Source organism: Micropterus salmoides, unplaced genomic scaffold, assembly GCF_014851395.1.
Source record: "Micropterus salmoides isolate LMB-PRFRI ecotype aquatic unplaced genomic scaffold, ASM1485139v1 Ms_hic_scaffold_11, whole genome shotgun sequence".
Taxonomy (NCBI): domain Eukaryota; kingdom Metazoa; phylum Chordata; class Actinopteri; order Centrarchiformes; family Centrarchidae; genus Micropterus; species Micropterus salmoides.
Window position 1 is genome coordinate 28,465,106 of NW_024040152.1, and position 21,541 is coordinate 28,486,646.

A 21,541-nucleotide genomic window follows, 5' to 3' on the forward strand; every position below is an offset into this window, starting at 1 on the left:
GACCAAGCAAAAACTTTCCTCAAACCACGGACAAATAATTACTAAGGCTGAATATGGAGTAGACTTTTGTTCAGACTGATATTTTTCATGTCTGTCTGAAAAGGCTAATGAGCCACACAGTGTCAACACATGACGGTGTGCTGGCCAAAAAACTTTTAATTTGACACTTCCATTGTCTATCAAGGGGAGAAAGACAAAGAGCGCCTGAAACTCCTCAAGGCTTCTGGGTTTATTGGTGTGTTCAAAACAGCAGCCGCAGACAGTTATGTGGAGTAGCTCCTTCAGCTCAGCGAGCTTGAAACAAATGGGTTATTTAGAGCCTGCTTCATTTGCACTTGTGGAGAAAGGGCAGAAAGGAAATGAGAACCCCTTGACGGTTTAGCATTGGATGTATTTAATTAGCCAATTCTCTCTGCTTTGCTGCCTCAGTGGGCACAATTCTTTGTATTTTTTAAAGTAATTGTCACTTGCCGCATCAGCATTCAGCAGATCCAGGCATGCAGTTAGGAGCAGAAAAAACTGCCCCCTGTCTCTAGAGCTTGTAAAAATAGACATGGAGACACATATACTGCCTTGCTGGTCAGAGATAACCTATGGAGACTGTATGCCATGTTCATAAGCCATGAAGTAGAGGTGTAGACATCACCAGCACCAGCGTTCTGATCAGCATCATTGAACATTTTGCTTTACTCAACTGACTGAACTCTGCAGGAAAGTTTGCTGATTAACACAATTACAATGGTCTCACCTTGATTTACAAAAAAAGCCAAAGCTTTCAAATGTCCCATTTATCCACACATCATAAAATACATCCCATTATTTTTTAAAAATCTTTATTTTACAAAGAAACAAGAGTCTACAGCAACTCTGGGGCTGTACTGCACACCCGTGCTCTGAGATAAATGTTAAGGTCAGCATGCCAACATGTTCACATTGATAATGCCAACATGCTGATGTTTCGCAGGTATAATGTGGAACATGTTCATTATCTTAGTTTAGTGTGTTAGCATGCTAATGTTTGCCACTTGGTACTAAAGTACAGTTGAGGCTGATGGGAATGTCAGTTTTACAGGTATCTTATCAGAAAAGAGTATCTCAGAAGTCAGTCGGATGCATCATCTGGGAACCATGAATGTTTTTAAAAATCTTGCTTTAATGCGCTCGACATATATTAAGAACTTCCCCTGGAATAGTAACTGTGACCTAACGGCAGCACTAGATGAAAAGTCACGGGATCACCGAAATGAACAGAATCAGCCCGTAAGGACCATGAATGTCTGTAGCAACTTTCATGGCAATCCATTTGATAGTTATGGAGCCATTTCACTCAGAACTTAAAATGTCAACTTAATGGTGGTGCTTTAGGGAAATCAAGGGCATCACAAAAGTAAATAGGATTCATCCCCTGGGATCTCTGAATGCCTGTATACAAATTTGATGGCGGTACATCCAATAACTGTTGAGATATTGCCATCCACTACTGTGGCTAAAGCATATTGTGACATACTGTAAATGCTACCTGACCAGCCCTTGTCACGATGAAGTCACTGAATAGTGTATAATGTTTCATAATTAAAAGGCCCATTTCGGAGTTTAAACATACATTGTCACAATGTTTCTCACTTCTGCACATGTTACATAAATATCAATCACTAACACAGACTCACACAGAAACCCACAACTACACAAAAACCTAGCTCCACAAGCTGTAATTACAGTATACTCAAGTGGAGGATGCACTGCTGTGCCCTGGGGCTGAAGTGCCTCTATAATAAGCTTTCATCAAGAGCCAACTTAAAAACGATGTCCCACATATCAACCAGCACTGTTCTACAGCAGACAGAAAGAAAAAAAAGAAACGAAGAGGTGATACTTCCATATATAAAAGAGTTTAATCTGGTTTTGACAAGAATGGTAGAAAAAAAATACATAATGAAGTTTAGGAATGTACACACACAGGCCTTTCAACCATTATGATACTTTTAAATACAAGTATACATTGGGACTATAATGAGCTACAATGAATGAGATGTAACTATCTATTCTATGAAAATGTTGATGTTGTCATTTAGAAACCTGGCAGCAACCTGTTTCAACATGAATCTGTTTGCAGGAGACAACACGCTGCCAAAACTAGCCAGAAACCACAACTTGACTTAACAAGCCATTCCCTGCTTACTGCATTTTCTTCTGCAGTAATCTTCTTTCTTATACTTACTGGAAATCTGTGCGAGATGTCACATTAACACATACAGACATATCGTACATGTACACCAGAGTTCCTCTCTCAGCTGTCCCAAGGTCCTCTTGAATTCTCTACCAAGAGTGACGGGTGAAGTCTTGACCTCCTGGCATCTGAACTTTGGCCTCACAGTCTCAGGTACGCCACCTGTAAACAACAAGCAAAAGTTTAGGTAAAGCTCAGAAAGTTAAACTTCTGACACTTGAGAATAAAATTAAAATAGATTCACATTAGCATTTAAGAAAACACCAGTTTGTACTGTACAATGTGGATTTTTGTTCCCCAAAGCACAGATGTACTGGATCTCTACGGTCTGCTGATCAGCACAGCAACACATTATCTGCAATTACTGTCATCAAACAACAAAAAAACCACAGGTGGTAGAGATTTAATCAACTTTGAAAACACACGCAGAAAAACAAAAGCACAAAATAACAATCAGCCCAGCACTGTCCTCTCTCTTCCTCCATCTGCTATTCCTGGGTGTTTGCCTGCTGCAGACAATGGTTGCGCTCCACAGAGGGCTCTATATTGGGATGATGAATGAGGGCATTTGCCTCACTCAAGGCCCTGTCTTCTCCATCCCCATGCCGATGTCTGCTCCCCACTCAAGCGCATCAGTGGTAATTCATACAAACGATAAACGGCAACAAGAGGTGAGCTGCTCCTAACACAACTCTGAGCCCCCAGAAAAAAGAAGACAAAGCGTGATAAGGAAGCAGAGCAGTGGGAGTCTAGATGGAGGAGAGAAGCTGGCTCGTGATTGGAGGGTTGCTTGGGTGAAGCTGGGAGAGGCTAGGGAAAGCAGATATTGTGCTCCTCTTTGTTGACATGTAGCCGTTGACACCGGCACAAAACTGGAGCTGTACAGAGGCCAACACTACAGCTGTGGCTGCACTGGGCAGACCCAAAGAGTGAACATATGAAACTCAAGTAGACAGATGCTGGAACACTGAATTAGCTCTTGCTTAAAGCCCTTAAAATCTAAAGTGGTATCTATAACAAAATAACCAAAAAACATTCTTAGTTAATATTTATTAAGAGTTTAGTTATCACTTAAGATCAGCAACACTCTATAAAGGGCTGTGTGTGTGTGTGTGTGTGTGTGTGTGTGTGTGTGTGTGTGTGTGTGTGTGTGTGTGTGTGTGTGTGTAGTTGAAACGGATTTGATTGACAGTAGCCTGGCAACATAAGCAAACAGCCCCCCAAATGTCATCACATTTTAATTAAAACTCCGGAGCGCAGAAATATGTGTATCACCTTTCTGGTAACTGAGACTTGCCCAGTTCAAAGCAGATAGAAAGGCAAGCGCAAAATTAAAGTCTGTAACTGTATTGATAAAATTTGTTTCCAAGGCTTTATAGCTGCTATTATCAATATGTTTACATTAACAATGGATCACATGACTACGTGTAAATGGTGAAAGGGTTCGCTCTTACAGAAAAACCCTACAGAGAATGATCACCCAACTCAGCTCTACAGTGAGCACCACCTTCCACTTGCTCATGGTACAAATACATTTGACGTTTTTGGAATCAACTGTTTATATTATGAGAAGTCACACAATAAAGGTTCTCAGATAGTTTGCATTTAACAGTATTAAGATTACACAAAGAAGGTCTTTAAACCGATAGTGATGCTGACAGCAGGTCTGCCCAGAACCCGTGATGATAATACACTTAAGGGTATTTTCTGATCTCACTGAAATTTGTTTGAGCTTTAGCAGAGTGAAATATAAACCCTCACTGCCAAAGCCTGAAGACCGTTATCAAAACGTCCTTTTTTGCTCTTGACATGTCATTTCATGCCATTTAGTCTCTACTGATGTAATTTATGCAGGGACAATTTCAAAAAGAAAACGCCAACAAAACAATCCACCAACACTTCAAGCAAACAGATGGGTGGATGATACTGAAGCTCTGAAGCTTTTTTTACTCCTGTGAAGCGCACCGTTTCAGTACATTGTGCGGGAACTCGTATCAAATGGAGACTATGACGTGACTGATGACGTCTGAAGCTTCAAACGTCACTTGTGTTTTGCAAAGTGCTTTATTCAGTTTGGCAGTTTTGAAAGTTTTCCACCCAAACTCTGTAATCGGCACATTAGTGGGATAAGAACAAAGGAAAATAATAGAGAAATTAGAGAGACATAAGTGAGAGGGCATTTCCTCCTGATACGAAGTAATGAAAATAATAGGCTAATTAAGACTCACATTTAATGCAACTATCAACCAGTTAAAACACATGAGCCCACAGTGGCACTCGGACTAAACTACACCAAACAGGTGCACTCACAATCAACAGCATCTTTTTGCACAACATCTATATTTAAAAGCAGTACTTCTGATCAAAAGTACGAGACAAAAACTATTAATATTGGCGAGGTGTGGCTGCTAAGTGGTGTATGCTTGAAGCTCCGAAACTTTGAATGTTTTTCGTTACAAATAAAAAGAAAGCCCCAAAAACATCAAAAGACTTCATCCACCCATCACTAGTCTAGCAGAAACAAGATTCCAAACTGAAACATGCGATTGCATGCGACCCCTACCAGCTGGTTAAGAGGAGTCGTCAGTCAATGGCGGTATAAAACAGAGCAATCAAAAAATAAAAATAAAAAAATAAAAGTGAATCACCGCAACCACAAGAGGTCCTTGAGCATACATACCATCAGATATGTGCACAAACAATATTAGACTGATGGGTCCAGTAGAATGCGAGATTAGCGGCGTGCAGATACATGCACGCACATGCGCGCGGACGCACACGCGATCCCATCCAAGCTTTCCTGGAGGAGATAATTAAAACATACAGGATATGTAGGGTAGTGTTTTGTTTATTGTCATTGCATTTAGATGAATCTACATATAAACATGCAGACTCACACAATGACAGTGTTTCTTCCATAGGTCACGGTGTACAAAGAGGCAGTGGAGAAGACTGTTAAAAACCTAAAATGTCAGCATCAGCCTCATTTATATCGTCAAGCTATCAAGCTGAGGAAGAGCAGCATCACAGACCCCCTGCTCTGTTGATAAATTCCTCTTCTTACCCACTGGTCCACGTGCAATGAATCGGGACGTGTGCATCTTCAGGGAAGTAATTTACTTCGACAAAGTGCAGCCGCTCCAGGTGGAAAGCTTTGTGGACTACAGAAAGACTGAGGCAACGTATGATCGATACATCCCGTCAGTTCTTCATTGTAAAACCCTGCATTCAGTTTCTGTCTAACCTACATGCCGTCTCTGTGGGAGTGAGGAGGAGATTAATGAGGCGGGGGGTGGGGGGTGGTTGTCTGTTCCCGGGCTCAGGAGTGACACTTGGAGCTTGAGCCACTTTACAGCCCATTACACTGGCAGGCCCGGGGAGGGAGGGCAGGGAACACGGCAGCCTACTAGACATTCCACATGCAGCATAATTACAGGCTGGGTTATGGTGCAGGCTTTGATCAACTCACGGGGCTGGAATTAAACAAAAGACACACACACCCCATTCCAAGCCTGCAAACTCTGGTTAGTGCTCTTACAGATGGGTTGGGTTGTAGGGTTTGGGAATGGGATAGCACTTTGAGATTTGATTTAAATGTAAAGTGCATTACAAATAAAATGTATTATTATGATGATGATGTTGTCTTTTCAACATGTAGGGGCTATATATTTTACAGCTGTTCAAGTTGTAGTACTCCTTCTACGGCAGACATGTTGACATCACGGTAGGAAAAGCACAGGCGTTACTAATCACCTTAAGGATGGCTCTGTTCTATTCAGGTGGCCCAGAACGCCATGACAGTGTGACAATGAGCCAGGATGCACGATATAAGTGTGATGCCCTGTGGAGTCATGAGTGGGTGTGGTCTCCACCCCCCCCTCTCTCTTGTAGCTCAAGAGCTGATTGTGTTAACTGAAAGCACCTGGGCCCTGTGTCTTAAGGGTAGGCTATTTGTAACCTTGCTCTCTCATTCTGCAGGTAACTGCTGTGGAGGCCAGGTCAGACCTCCCTGTGGGACGGCTCCCTGGTTTCCCCTATAGTTTGTTTTTCTTTGGTTGGACTATTGCTTTGTGGTATTTATCTTGTTTTTGCATATTACAACACCTTCACACATACATTCATGCAACCATCATCCTGCACAGACACTACTGAAACCACAGACCACATACCTCATACTTATTTAATTATGTTAATTTGAAATAACTTGATTTGGCTTATTTTTGTTAAATAAACATATGTTAACCGTTTACCATGGTGCGTCTCCCTTTTGTTGTGGCCTTTTGAGCCAGGTCATAACAATAAGGACCCTGGAACTGGCTCACCTAAATGGGATACAGTTGTTGTTAATGTTATTAATTACACCTGTGCTTGTGCTCATTTATTTATTTGACCCTGCCTATATTTGGGACAGGCCTTTAATTCCTCTAGCACAAAACTGAAATAGGCTACTATGAAACACTTTATTTATTTCAAACTGTTTGATTATTACTATAATATCAAATATGTCATTCATTTGATCTAGCTCCGACTGAGGATGATGCACTTTTATTTTATAGGCAGCAACGTAATGAAAATAAATATACCCATAGTCTCTTACGTTCACTCGTTACACAGCAGCTGCAAGGTCTCCGTCAGCACAGGAAACAGAATTGATTAGTTCACGACTCAACTGTGGGTCTCTGGGTTTGAGTCATTCATTTTTCACGTGACCGCTTATTTACTGTGGAGCAGGAATTAACTAATCATTCAGCGCTCACATGGCTCCTTTACTTTTTTATTTATCGTCAGAGCCGTGCTGTTTCACCGCTCCTCACTGGTGAACCTGCAGTGTTTGAGATTATTATTAAATTTGTTAAATTTTAATAAGAGTGTGTTTTATTCATCTAGTGTGTCAAGCTTATTACTTCAATATATTCCCTGCAAATCTGATGTTAATATATACATTTCACTGGATACGTTAGGCTACTGTATGAATGAGCACTTTAGAGATATAATGATAGTAATTATACACACACATATATGGCTGGTGTGGTTGTAAACTCAGGAAAAATTGTGAAAATGGATTGATTTAGCCGGAGTAGTGGCTTAATTGAATATTGACAACATTTCTGTGGTTTTTACATGTTTTGTATTTGGTTGTGGCTCCATTGGGCTTTATAGAACCATGATACAGAAAGATCAAGAGGTGAATTTGTGCATTATACTTCGTCAATTCCAGGCAGCCTTCCATGTTTGAGAACTGCGCTGTTTTTTTTTGTTTTAAAATCGCCCACTAGAGGACTGCAGCGCCGCAATAACCAGCCCAGTTTAGTAAAAGGTTTTAGTAAAAAGATTAGTTAATTATAATGAACGAGATTTGGTGACTCGAGTCTTTCAGAAGAGTGACTTTTCCCATCACTACATACACTAGTAAATTTATATGAATTAGACTTTGGGGCTTGTTGTTTCCGTTAAATGAACTGAACTATTCAATTGTGGAGAATCTAACCAATCTAACGATGTGTAGCATGTCCATACTGACATATTAATCGAAATATTATGGAATTTGCAACATGGCCAAGTGAAATATAGAGCAATAAAAGTATAAAAAGAAATAAAAGCAGAAGAAAATTTTTAATGAATCTAAAATGTATGACAGCAAAGCATTATAATCAAGTATTGTAGTGCTGCAGAGATGCACTGGCCTAAAAATCTTGTTGTAAGAAAATATGTTTGTTTGGTATGGACCCCCAAATCTCTCGATCTCTGTCTCCCCCCTCCCTCTCAACCCAACCGGTAGGAGCAGTTAGCCCACCTAGGTTCTGCTCAAGTGCCAAGTGCTTGCTCATGATGGGAATTGTTGGGTTTCTGTAAATTATTATAAAGTACAGTCTAGACCTGCTCTATATGAAAAGTGCGATGAGATAACTTCTGTTATGAACTGGCGCTATATAAATAAAACTGAACTGAATTACAACAATGTTATGTTATCTTTGCCATTAAAAATACTGACCAAAAGCACACAATATAAAATATTCCTTTAAAATGAGGCAGAAGTGATTGTGAATGGTAATTGTTCATCTCAAGGAGGCTTTTGTTCACTTGAGCCTTTGAAAGCAAACAGTAGAAAAACCACAGCTAACAGCACCCACCCTGTGTTCCCCTTTCTCTCTCGCATCTCCATCTCATCGACTCTAACAGATGCAACTCTTCAGATCATATTAAGCTTCCAGACTGCCACCCCACTGCATGCTGGTCCCTCTCTTCTGACACTCTGGGCACCAAAGTAGTTTACAAACAGTGTTTTAAACAGGGACTGATGCTCTGAGATCATCTGCGGTAACACTAGATGGCCCCTCGATCACATTACCTTCCTGTCCTCTGCTGCCTATAGCACAAGCTTTTAGGATGTGTTCAAGTGTGTCAATTTATTACACTCTCTTTACAGCTGTAACCACATCCACCACCAGACAGATACAGTGTCCTGTCTGGTTCGTCTATATGTAGCCATCTCCATTTCAGTAGAGCCTAATTTCTCCCCCGTGCCCACCGCCGTCATGTAGTTATCTCAGAAAACAGTACTGCTTATCACCACATTATTATTACCGGCAGTTTTACCGATCAAAATTCAGTCTTTTTTTAACTTCTGACAGAGGTAAACAAAAAATGCATTTCTAGCAGACAACTGACACCTGAAATGGCAACTGTTGCTGGCACATTTTATTAGCTGTAGCTAGCTAACTGAGCTAATATTAGCTTCATACCTGTTCATATTTTTCTTTGAGGATGAGGACTAACGATTGTTATTGAAGGGTATGTAATGTAACGGGGGCGGCTGTTCTGCCAGTGTATGAATGTGTGAATGTTAGTTTCTGTTTGAGCACTTAGGCTCAGTGTATGAATGAGTGTGTGTGAATGGTGAATGCAGATGTAGTGTAAAAGTGGTCGAAAAGACTAGATTGGCGCTATACAAATACGGAGCATTTACATTTATGTTACTCCCACAAATGTAAGTAGTTAGTTAAGGATAAGCAAACTCTAGGCCTTAAAGGTGATGCTAAGTTACTACTGTAGTTAGCCAGGACATGCTAACAATTGCGGCTTAAATTAGAGCAGAAAAACACAGTTTAATGCATTTCACTTTCATTTGTCCACTTTTCCTGGTTTTGCAAATGCTAGAACAAGATTCTGTCCTCCAAACTCTTTAAATGCTGAGTCTCTCACTTACTTTGTTATTTTTCCCCACATCCAAGCATTCTTTCTACATGCATTACTCCAGTCCCTTTAAATTAAGAAAGACTCCAAGCCTTCAAGTGAACACCCCCTGCCTTCACGTGGACCCCCTGCCTAGGCTTACAAATGATTCTTCACATGATGTACAACAGCAGATTTCATTCGCAAAGATTTGCTCACCGTATATTACTCCAGCTATTTTTTAGCAGATGGAAAACTTGTTTAAGTGGTACCAAATCACTTCTTAAACTTTCTAAGCAGGAAGTGGAGGATAATGATGCTAATTACCCCTGTCACTATGTTTAAAAGGGCTTAGGAGAATAGAGCTGTCAGCAAAGTTAACACCTCCTATTTTCTAGTCAAAGGGTTTTCCTTGGCAACGCGGGCTAAATATACACATTTCGCACCATTACAGGTGTATAGAAGCTGGAATAAGGCGGACAAAAGTAATACATTACATTTGACCCACATAATCCCTAAAGCGAAGCTGTTAACTGAAAGCTCTGAATCATGAAATTAATGAAGGCGGGGCAGAAAACACTGTCAAGCAATGAATAATGGAAAAAGGTGCTGTAAGTAATAAGTAAGTGAAATAAGCTAAAAAAAAAAAAAATCCACACTGAGCTGCTCAACAAAAAAACTTTCTGCTCTTTCTCTCTGCTTATATCACACACTATCAGGGTAAACATTTTACAGATATTAAAAAAATATGAGGCTACGCCAAGGATCGAAACTGACTTTGTCATCATCTGTTGCCCGTTAGGGTACACAGTAACTGTCTCACCTCATAGGACCTCATGCAACGCATAGATGCAGGAAGAGTAGAGTTGCTGTCATCCATCACTTGCAGCAGCTCCTCGCACACCTTCAGCGGCAGTACCACAGGATGTCCTATGGCATTGACCTCCCAACTTGTAACGATGCTGAAAACACAGTAAGAGTGATTTATAATGACTGACACAGCAATACACAACCAAGAATAGCTGCTGTAAATCCCACGTTGAAGCATTTGTCCTGATGTTTTAATTAAGTTGTTTTAACTGTAAACCGAACTACATAACTAGGTATACATAAAAGTGGATTGATGTTGTGTGTAGCATCAATTTATATCGGTGTTTGAGATGAGAAGAAGAGGGGACTGAAAGGAGAAGAGGAAGAGTGATTAAGAGAAGTAAGATTGATGCTCTCTGTCAGTGTGTGGTGCTGTTTGTTTAGGTGACATTTAGCCATCTGTGCAGCTCCTGAGAGGGAAAAGTCTCCTCAAAGTTTAGCCAGCTCTACTTAAGACATCACACTGAAGAAACACTACTGCTATGTTTACATGCATGAAAAATTAGCCTCTCAACAAATGGTGTCTTAATCAGGTTAAGCTGTTTACACAGAAAATCTAATCAAGTTATGCTGTGTACATATTGACCCAAACCAGTCAACATCACAATTCACTGTGCATGTGAACGTAGTTAATGCCATCTACACCAAAGTTTGATTACTCATATCAGAATTAGATTCTACGGAAACATACATAAGACTCCAATTCCATATCCATGAGACCCGATTCCCCTTGTGCTGGACTGTGAGGGTGCCAGCGACTTTCGCTTAACACATAATCAAGTCACTGTCATTAGTGACAAGCATAATCCACAAAGGCATTGGCTCACTGATTCTCCAGTAAATTATTGGCAGTTTTAACAACACATTCTGCAACCTCTAGCTGCAGTCGACCGTAACTGACTGTATCCCCAAATAAGAGGGCCACCATCCAGGGAATTCAGCTCCCCAGGCATAACATTTAATTTAAAATGTCAGAGATGAGTGATCTCTGAGTGATTTCTTTTCAACATTGGAGGGAACACATTAAGCAGGGGGTGCATGCACATATGACTCGAGGCAACCTCTTCTATTATGACTTGATTGTCATATAATACAACTTTCCCCCCCCCCTCTTTCTATTTCTCGAAATCTCAGATTACTGCCATTTATTTCTAACCCTAATAATACTCGTCGCAGACGGGCTACAATTCCGCTTTTTGGTATAAATGTCTCTGCACATGTAAATACTATTTCATTTCATATCATGCACAAACCTGGCACATTGCACATATTTGTTGTTAATTGTTAATCTTTGTTGTATATTTTTATTGCCAATTTATATTTTTCATTGCAATACGTCTGCACAACACAAACCCAAAATAATGCACATGTAAATATCTGTGACGTTCTTTCTTGAGTTGTATTATTTTTCTAAATTAATTTTTTATATTTATATAACTTGCATTGTCTATTCCATGTTTATATATTTCTACATTTATTTATGTCAACTGTACGTTTGTCTACGTGTAGCACCTTATCACCAAAGCAAATTCCTCGTATGTGTAAAACACTACTTGGCCATAAATCTCCTTCTGATTCTGATTCTTCTGATTCTGATCATCAGTCACTGTCTCGCTAATTTTCAGCTGACTGTCATTTAGAAACAGTGTCACCATTACATAGTTTGTCCACCAGAGAGCAGTGAAAAGTTAATTTTTCATGTGTAAAATATCCAGCTCAGTACCTATCTTGATATCGATTCTTTGAAAATACACATTTTGGGGATCTTTATCAAAAATGTTTATGTATCTTGTGTTCATGTAAAAATATGAATCTGGCTGACACACCGTCAGATTTTGTAACACTCAAATATCAATTCCGTATTGCTCTAAAAAAGTCCGGCTGTAACAATCACCAACTCTAAGGCCAAAAAGGTAATGACTGTGGAAGAGCAGATGTTTGTTTTGTTTTATTTCTGGCAGGGGTTAAAATTACATCTGCTGTCTGAAATAATTGATACAATAAGTGAAAAGCTAAAACTCAGAGGTGTTAATTCTTATTCAGAAAAAAAGAGCAGTGCTCCAGTTAAAAGTTGCTGTCATGGCTCGCTTTACAAGGGTGTCATCTCCCTTGGTACCCAGCATGCACCTAGGGTGAAACAGTTTCTCCCAGCTCATACGGTTTATCATGTCTTTATAATACACTCTTACTGCTTTGACTAAGAATACAAGCCTTGCTCCTTTCCTTTTGCCTCTAATTACCCTTTCTCTGTCTGTCAGCCAGTGGGGCTGTCAAAAATGGTTCAAACAACAAAACCTCCCTTTGCTGCCTTCGCTCTGCACGGCTGCAGGGAAGAGGAGGAGGACGGAGAAAAGCAGAGTGCTGATTCAGGTGAAAATAATGAGGGAGGAAGGCCTCTCCAGTGGGGTGCTGCTGTGCTGAACACAGATAACCACAGCAGCACATCCACCTACACCTCTCTGATGCATCACAGCAAGGTACACAGAGCCTCGCTTCAGTCTAAACAACATCCCCTGTATGTGCAACAAGGACGAGTGTGGCTTACACAACTGACAACAACTTTGATGTCGATCTCATTCGCTAAATAACAGACAATTATGTCTGAGCAGGGATCCTTGCGCAAAGTGTTCTATTAAGACGTAAAATCTGTTCACCAACAAAGTAGTCTTTTATCCCTCGCAGTGCGCCAAGACAGGTGGTGATTGAGAGGATGTGTTTGAAAGATGAAAGGATAAGATTAGGAATAGGAAAACAAAGACTGAAGAGAGGGGGGGTTGGGGGAATGTGGTAAGTGCCCTCGCTTACTCTCTCTGCTGGATGCCTGTGTCAGAGCAGACGGTGTAGAGGAGTTTCAGGGCTCTGCTTGATGGAGTTTGAAGAGAAGAGGAGCCGATAGACCCCTCGCCCCCGACACATGTCTCTGGGACTGACGCCACGATGGAGTCGCTGTTCAGCAGCCAGAGCTACAGGAGGAGCGGACAGGTTACTTAACACTTGAGATACACATGCCAGATGTCATGCCGGCGAAGGTATCACACTCACATGAACTCTGTGAATCCACTCATGCACGCCGGGATTAGAGTGATACTTTGGGACGATAATGTGCTTTTAATGACCCTCATATTTTCCTTTGGGTCGCTCAATAAACACACTTAATATTCTTTTATCACTTTTAGACTTCATGACTTTCCCTAATTCTACAAAACTTAAAATCCTCTACAGGAAATCATTTTTTTAGCTGTGAAAATGTGTTTTTTCCTATGCCATATATCTGTGACTACACTTTACATACAGCAATACCTCTACCAAATCCCGCAGTTTCTGTTTTGATATCCATTTTTGGAGTTTTATAAGAGTTTGTTCAAAGGTCTGTATAACATTCTGTGCATGTTTTTGTTACTTCTGAATCAGTTTGTGGCAAATGGAAGTAATTTAATACTGTTCTATATATTGGACTTTAATGAGGTCAGAGGGTAAGAACAATTTAAAAAAGTGTTGATTTTACAATTATTACTATTATTTTTCCTCATACTGCTATGAGGAAGTTCCAATAAAACACACAGCTTAAATAGCATGTCATCCATCTCTGATATGACGCAGGTTTTTTTTATTTTATTTGAGTTTATGTACATTAAATAATTTGGTCCACTTTGGTCCCAGTTCACATAAGGGTTAATTATATTTTTATTACTAAAAACAGTTTTAGTGAGGAGTTTTAATGTCCTACAGTTTAAAGCATGACAAAAACACAATTGTGGAAAACTGGAATACTTTGGACATTTTATGTTATGCAAATGGTGCGACATGTATACGAGCAAAAAAAAAATAAAAAATTTAAAACAAACACCTGCCAGCTTCAGTTAAAATAATATCAATATTGGAATATAAACCACGTCAGTCAATCACTAAACATTTTACACTCAAACTTGCTCTACATAAAAAACAATTCTGGTCCTGAATTATTGGCTTTTTGGACAATTCCAATTCTTTTTATTGCAGAGGTGTGTTCCTGTTCCTGCCACTGGTAATTATCCACTTGTAGCTGATTTTAAAGAAGCTAAAAGCCTGTCAGTGCGCTCAACAACACTAGAATCACAGTCAAGCCACTTGTCATTTGAAGAACCTGCCACATCACGCTTTCCCCGTTTATCAAATGACTGAGGATTCTATTTTTACTCAAATGTCATGGGTTTCTGTGATTATGCCGGCTTGTTCTTACCAATAAGAAAGCCTTCCCATCAGGAGTCTGGACAGAGAAGTGGAAGGTGCTCATAGAGTTGGACAGCCCCAGCAGCCTGGCTGCTATAACCCTCTCCAGGAAAAGAGGTCTGTCAAAAAATGACAACATTCATTCATTTTACAGATGTAGTCCACAGAGTATATTAACTTTCACTTTAACCAAACATCTCCAAGATAAAGTTATGGAAAAACATGCTACTTCTTATGGTCATGCGTATTTTTCTATGTTTAAATCAGACAATTTTAACAATGTCATTCTTTTTCAAATATTTAATCAGTGCTGGAATCAGTTGTGTGTCAAGATATCAGGTGAGACTACGTCAGTCTCATGCTCACAAATGACCCGCTTTATAGTCACAATGGTAAGCCCAGAAGGACTGCATATGCTTTAACAGCTACAGTTTCCTAACTTTCACCAAGAGAAGCCTGGATAAAAACCTGCCTGTTAAGTGAAGCTTCTGGCTGTCTGTCTCCCACAGCGGGCTCCACCACCACCTGTGTGATGTACAGTTTCAGGGTCTCTGTAAGATACAATGGAGAAAGGCTCATTTACACGATAGAATAATGATGATTATTTAGGAAAATCTGTCAGTGATTTATACCTGGTGCGACAGCCTCTCCCAGCACCGATGAACAGCTCTTGCAGGAGACGAGTGCCAGACGACGGCAGGGTTTCTGTCCGCAACAAAAAGTAAAAAAACCACAACGCACGGCCATCTTTAGCTCAGCTGTTTACAAACCGCAATCAATAGCCACTATAACCATGATGGAAGACAGAAGAGGTAGAAGAGAGACAGAGATATACACGGCAGGCAGATCATCATTCATTTGTTTTCCTGCTCTTTGTATCTGCCTCCGTTTCCATTTCTCATCACTGCAAAGAGGGCCACCCGTACAGAGAATGAGTAATAGAGGGAAAGGGAGATTAATCCTCATCTACGGAGTGCTAGAGTTTGACTCACTGACGCAGCCGTCTGAGGAGTGTGTGTCTGTGTGGGTGAGTATACTGTATGATACAACTTTCAATACAATGTTTGCCTTTTATTTAAAAAAAATCTGATACTGACCATTTAGTGCTTTCACCGCTTTCTCCTTCACTGCAGCTAGGGCTGATGTTTTTATTGATATAATTCTTACAATCTATTGGCCAACCATAGTAATCATTCTTTCATCCAGGCTTATTTGTCTAAAACAAACTCTCTGAATTGCCGGTTTAAAGGTTTTGTCTTCCTTCTAAGAATAAAATGAGCACACTGGCTGTTTTTCTTTGCACGTCCCTCACCTTTGGATCTTGACTGTCCTCTGAGCCAACAGGGCTCACTTCCTCTGTGAGAGTCTGTTCACAGCTACTATCTCTAGATAGGAGGAGGAAGGTGTCGCCCAGTAAACAATCCTCTGTTCGGGGCAGCAGCTTCTTAGCGAACGGATCTGGGTGGCAACACCAGTCGTCCACGATAGCGTTCCAGTTGCCATTAGGGAGAGGAAGCACTCGCTTAAACACTCTGAAGAAGAAAGGGGGGGAATCAAAACAATTACCAGTTTTCTTTGTATTATTGTCCACAATATCTAATAACATACCACCACTTACATTTATATAGTGCTTTTTATAGAGCTTTTAGTATGCACCGTTTTAGGCTAAATAAAAAAATCTGGTAGAGGAGACTTTGTGAGGTTTCCATTAATGGTAGTATTAAAACCGCTAAGCAGCCACATATTGCTACAAAGCATAATGTTGTTGAAATTATAACCTTTACTTGCTCCACACACTTCTGACATTTTTACTTTCCCCAGCCCTTGTTGAGAGCAAAAAATACTTTTAGTAGGTTATTGCTGGGAAACATAGCCAGAGGCCAAGGGTCTGGGTAATGCAGCTACTGCAATTTTCAGCATGTCACATTGCTGACCATAGAAAGCTACACACTTAAGGCAATAACAACAATACCACTGTCCAGCTGAACCACCGCAAGGTAAGAAACAATTGTTTTTTATAGGTAGACCTTTACGTCACACCGACTCTATAACTCTAACTCAGTCAGGTTGACAACTGTGGACTGCGCTCCAGCTCCATCCATCAAGTCCCCCCCCCAGACTATCACTTCTACTGCTGGGTCACGCCATCAATAAACGCCCACTGATGCTCTTCCTCGTCCGTCTGCCCCTCACCTGTCCTCCAGCAGCCTGGTCGTGCAGCCCTGGCAGCAGAAGCAATAAGTCTCTTTTGCCCGGAGTGTCTCCATCACGCTGTCAGACGTCTCTGTGGAGGGCCAAAGACGAATAAATAAATTTTCCAGATTTGGTGAAAGGGCGGTAACCTTGTACTACGGAGTACAAAATCGATAATATACTGGGTGGGGAAGCTGGCTTGGCTAGGTAGCAGGCAATCATTCTGGTTTTGATTGGATTTGACAATGACAGTCCTCAGCTTCACTTTCCTCTTGTGCGAGGAGTGACAAAAAAAATCTCAGGGAAGGCCAAAAGATGGAGTTTTGGGGTATTATGCAATGACTCCGGGGTACTCTTTGATGATAGGAGATCAACCCAAAACTTAAGGGAGTATTCTCACGACTCTGACGTTCAGTTGCTTGTGGCCCATTGAGGATCCTGAGAGCAAAATTTACACCTTCACTGTCTCAAATGACCAAGTGACTCAATCCAATTAATTCAGAATAGACAGCCAGCTCTAAATAGCCAGCAAAGACGTTGTTCTTGCCCTGGCACAGAAGAGTCTAGTGGAGCAAGGGGAGGTTGCATGTGTCTGCATGTGTTCTCCTCGAAATTACCTTCGTCTGTCCTTCGTGCGACACTGATGCGCAGTCTGAAATGTAGCTCCTCTCTGCAGGATTCTCCTGCAGGTGTCGGAATGCAGGATCCCTGCTCGAAGGTCACTCCTGCTGGCAAAGTCAGGCTCAGCTCGCCTCTGGGAGTCCGGATTAAGAGAGAGGAATCTCCACCAGTCACGACCACGTCTGCAGGACTTCTGGCCACATCTTTCCTGGAGAGCAGATGCGAGCGGACACTTTACACACAGAGGTTTAAAGGAACCCACCCAAGAAATAGAAGAAACATGCTGATTTGCCTTTCCCTTGCCTAGAGTTAGATGAGAAGATCAGTACCTCTGATGTAAAACAATAATTATCACGATATAATTTTTTCAATAATAACAAATGTTCAATAAATGTTTGATTTTATTTACTTGAATCATACGAACACACGAACTACGATTTTTTATTTTATTTATTAAGATGTTTATTTTGTTGAGGAAAAAGAACTGAAATCATGCCTATTTGTTGAAAAAGATTTTATCATAATTGTTTTGAATGTCCCACCTCAGATTTGTGAAGTGATCCACTGTTTGGCCTCAAGTGTCACCCAGAAGCAAAAATCTGCCTTTAAACTCCAAAGAAATAACGATTTGATACTTAGCGTGATAATTATCGATATCGAAAGATATGAAACTTTTATCGTGATAACATTTTTGGCCATATCATCCAGCGCTACTCTGATATCTGTATGCTACATATGAAACTAGCCAGGAGATGGTTAGCTTAGCTTAGCATAAAGACTGGAAACACCTAGCCTGGATCCTGTAGTAACAGGCCAAGACAAAGTCATCCACATTACCCCTGTAAAACCACAACTTGCTGCCAGCAACAACCCCTCGTTAAATTACAAATTAGAGTTGCTGGTAGGCGGATTTTGTTATCTTCGAACAGAACCACACTAGCTGTTTGGTCCTATTTCCAGTCTTTATGAGCATATAAGACTACAGCCAGCTGCTGAACGGACAGACACAAGAGTGGTATTGGTCTTCGTATCCCTCTCTCTTAAGTATTACAACCTCTCAACAAAAGGAGGCTGGATCATTTCATAGTCTGTTCATACTACTTGATGCATAATAAGTGAACAAAAAAAAGAACAATATCCCCAAAACTTGGCAACATCAAATCATACAAATATTGATTCAGGAGGATGTGTAATTAGTCAATGTTTCAATACAGAGATTAATGAGTCAGTCTTTAGTGCAGAACTTCATTCTTATTAATAAATATGTAAATAATACATGTATATTTATATACAGTCTAAGGTGCAGGAAAACTGTTGTTTTCTCTGTCAAGAACCGTGGGTGGAAAGATCATAGTATAAATAAGTGTGCAGTGACTGTTCTCTGCAGAAATGGGCCCAGTAAACTAAAGACCTATAATTAATAATACTACTACAATCATAAATAGCACCTCTTCCTTCTGCTGGCTGCAGCTGTCTCTGATAAAGGAAGCACTGAATAATGTCTAAGTTCATCAACACCATTAACAGAGAAGCACTATTAACCTTGCTGAACAACCTGGATGCAGGCTAAGCACTTTCTCTGGTTATATAGGGAATCACTCCAATGGAGTTTATCATATTACATATTTTGTAAGTATATTATGTTTTTCTTATGGCACTATTAACATTGACCATGTATAGTTGTACTCTGAATGTCTGGCTGCCTTATTGCATCTCCTTTATAGGAGAAATGTTCAACTTCAGCTCTACTAGTCTTCACATAACTTTCAGCCCTGTATTAGTTGGGTAAAATGTAGTTGGGTACAAAAGGCGCTTTTAGGCCAAGAGTACCAGGGACTTTTAAGTCCCCAGGTCTATTTTCAAGTCAATCACCACAGAGCATTGACTACTTTGGGAGACGGGGAGAGAAGCAGGGCTCTCTTTACTCCCTTTCAAATCTCATTAACCCCATCTAGTGATGTTAGAGATGTACTACATGAAACAGAGACCAGCGCTTTGCTGCTATATTACACATGTATAATTAATTGTAATTATAATAATATGAAATTTCCTTTTTTGATTTGGCCCTTTTCAAAGACAAAGTTTACCATGTGTTTTACAAACACACACTAGATATATTTTTTTAAGAGTAGGAACTTATAAATAATAAAAATAATTATCCTTATTTAGGTATGCCTTTACTTATACTTCTGAGTGTGTGAAGCACGGACACACTGGGTACAATGCATTATATGACCTTGGAAGATGCTGGCGTTAATATACATTTAATGTACATCAGCCCAAATTGTACCTAATGCACTAAAAATAAAATAGTTATAAAATTACATTAAGATAATTTATAGCACTTTAAATTTGTAATTCAACAACTTAATACTGTTGCGTAATTTAATCTAAAATAAGGCATTGTATAAAAGGATTTGATGTTTTGCGTGGAAAACCTGAAAAGTAACTAACTATGGCTGTCAAATTCATATAGTGGCATGAAATGTTTCCTTTGAGATGCAGGAGTAGAAGTACAAGGTAACATTCAATGTAAATACTCAAATAAGTACACGCACTTCAAAATTGTACTGAAGTACAGAGTCAAGTCAATGCACTTTGCTTACTTCCCACCACTGACTCTCTTCATGGAGCAATTTGCTACTTTTCTAAAATGTTTACATATACAATGCACAGAAACCACAGTTTTCTGGAAACAAAACCTTAAGTATACAGACAAGAACAGTTTGCATGCCTGGCGTGTAGTCTATTTTATACATCTGTGATATTCCTTGGAAATACAAAATATGACAAATCATTTAATTTGCCATCTTTTGGGGTCGAGGTAGAGACAGAACTTTACAAACATATTAAAGCTTTATGTCACCGAGAGACTATTTTTCTACTGTCAAGATCATAGACTGTATAAAAAAGAAATGTAGAGACAGAGTCTTTGAGGATCGTGGACATATTCATATTAGAAATATGGTAAGAGTTGTTACCTGATGAGACTGCAAAGTGTTCAACAAAACTGGCATGAAACAATGTGGCGAAAACAGTTTCATAACAATAGTTAGCTAACATTGGAGTTTTGAACATGTCACTGAAACAACAGGCATAACATTTAGCAACTTATCTGTTGAGAAACTGCAGCATCAGTACACATTTATCTAACTTATCTCTGCAGGCAGACCTCCACCGTTGTGCATTTATCGGGCTAAGTTAGCTAATGCTCTTAGCTAGCCTAGCTTGTATAACTTGCCAAGAAATTGAATAATAGCACTTAACAGAATAACGTTACTTAACTGTAACCGTTTGCTATCTATCAAAATAATTACCCGACAATAAGCAGTCCACTCTGAAGCCTCTTTCTCAGCTCTATGAAGACGCCGACTCCATGTGTTTGGGATGTAAACTCCAAGTCTGCCATTGAGGCAGCGCAATGTTCAGACAGAATAAAAAGAAATCACGTACTAATCAGTACTCGCTGCAGCCTGGTGACTCTGATTAGCACAGTATTAAAAGTAAAACTAACACAAAAGTACATTTATCTGATTTAGCACAATCCAGAGGTCGATACTTGTCTGCAGCGTGACGATACAGCCGCTGTCAAGTTCACCATAGTGTGAAGAGCGCATCCGGTCACACATTTAAAAATAAAAGTAGGGGAGTCCGGGTGTGGTTGCAACATAGGGAGAGTTGTAACAACACCAATTCCACCAAATAGAGATAAGATAGGAGTTAGGTAAATACTGACATGATCACCTAATTCCTTCCCGATCAGACTTGGTGGTTATCAAGTCTGGAAAGAGGTGCATTCAGAATATATAGAGAAAAAACTGATTTTGAGGTAAGAAAGTAAAGTTTTTGACCAAGATCATTTTTTGTTTAGTATCTATACTAGATAGGATTATTTGACTTATTAGATTGAAATGTACTTTCTTAGGCAACACGTGATGGGGTGGGTTGTAATTACCCACCCCATGATACATAAAACTAGGTACTTTCTTGATTTTATTATTATTTTCCAGACTGCCCTATGCAGTCTGGGCCCACCAAGCCAGCACTCCAGGGTTACCAGCATTATTTTGTCAGCACTGTGACCAGTACTCCCCATTCACATGTTGGCGTATGCATCGTCACTCGACCTTTTCCATACTCTGTCTTTGCCGGTGGAGAGGGTAGAAAAGTGTATGGACAGCTTGTGAGAAGACAGACCTCCTTTTGAAACATACAGACTACTTTTGTTTTGTGTATTTGCGGCACCCG

General features: G+C 40.1%; 1 protein-coding gene across 1 annotated transcript; it reads right to left on the reverse strand.

Annotated features, from left to right (window-relative positions):
* Positions 1-1,870: 1,870 nt before the first annotated feature.
* On the reverse strand, positions 1,871-20,888 carry ube3d (ubiquitin protein ligase E3D). The gene is made up of 10 exons (XM_038712128.1): positions 20,611-20,888; positions 17,290-17,501; positions 16,673-16,763; positions 15,792-16,011; positions 15,112-15,184; positions 14,952-15,030; positions 14,490-14,598; positions 13,076-13,233; positions 10,224-10,362; positions 1,871-2,389 (listed from the first exon to the last, which is right to left on the reverse strand). The coding sequence occupies exons 1-10, from the start codon at positions 20,700-20,702 to the stop codon at positions 2,369-2,371; spliced, it is 1,194 nt and encodes a 397-aa protein (XP_038568056.1). The 5' UTR covers positions 20,703-20,888; the 3' UTR covers positions 1,871-2,368.
* Positions 20,889-21,541: the final 653 nt, after the last annotated feature.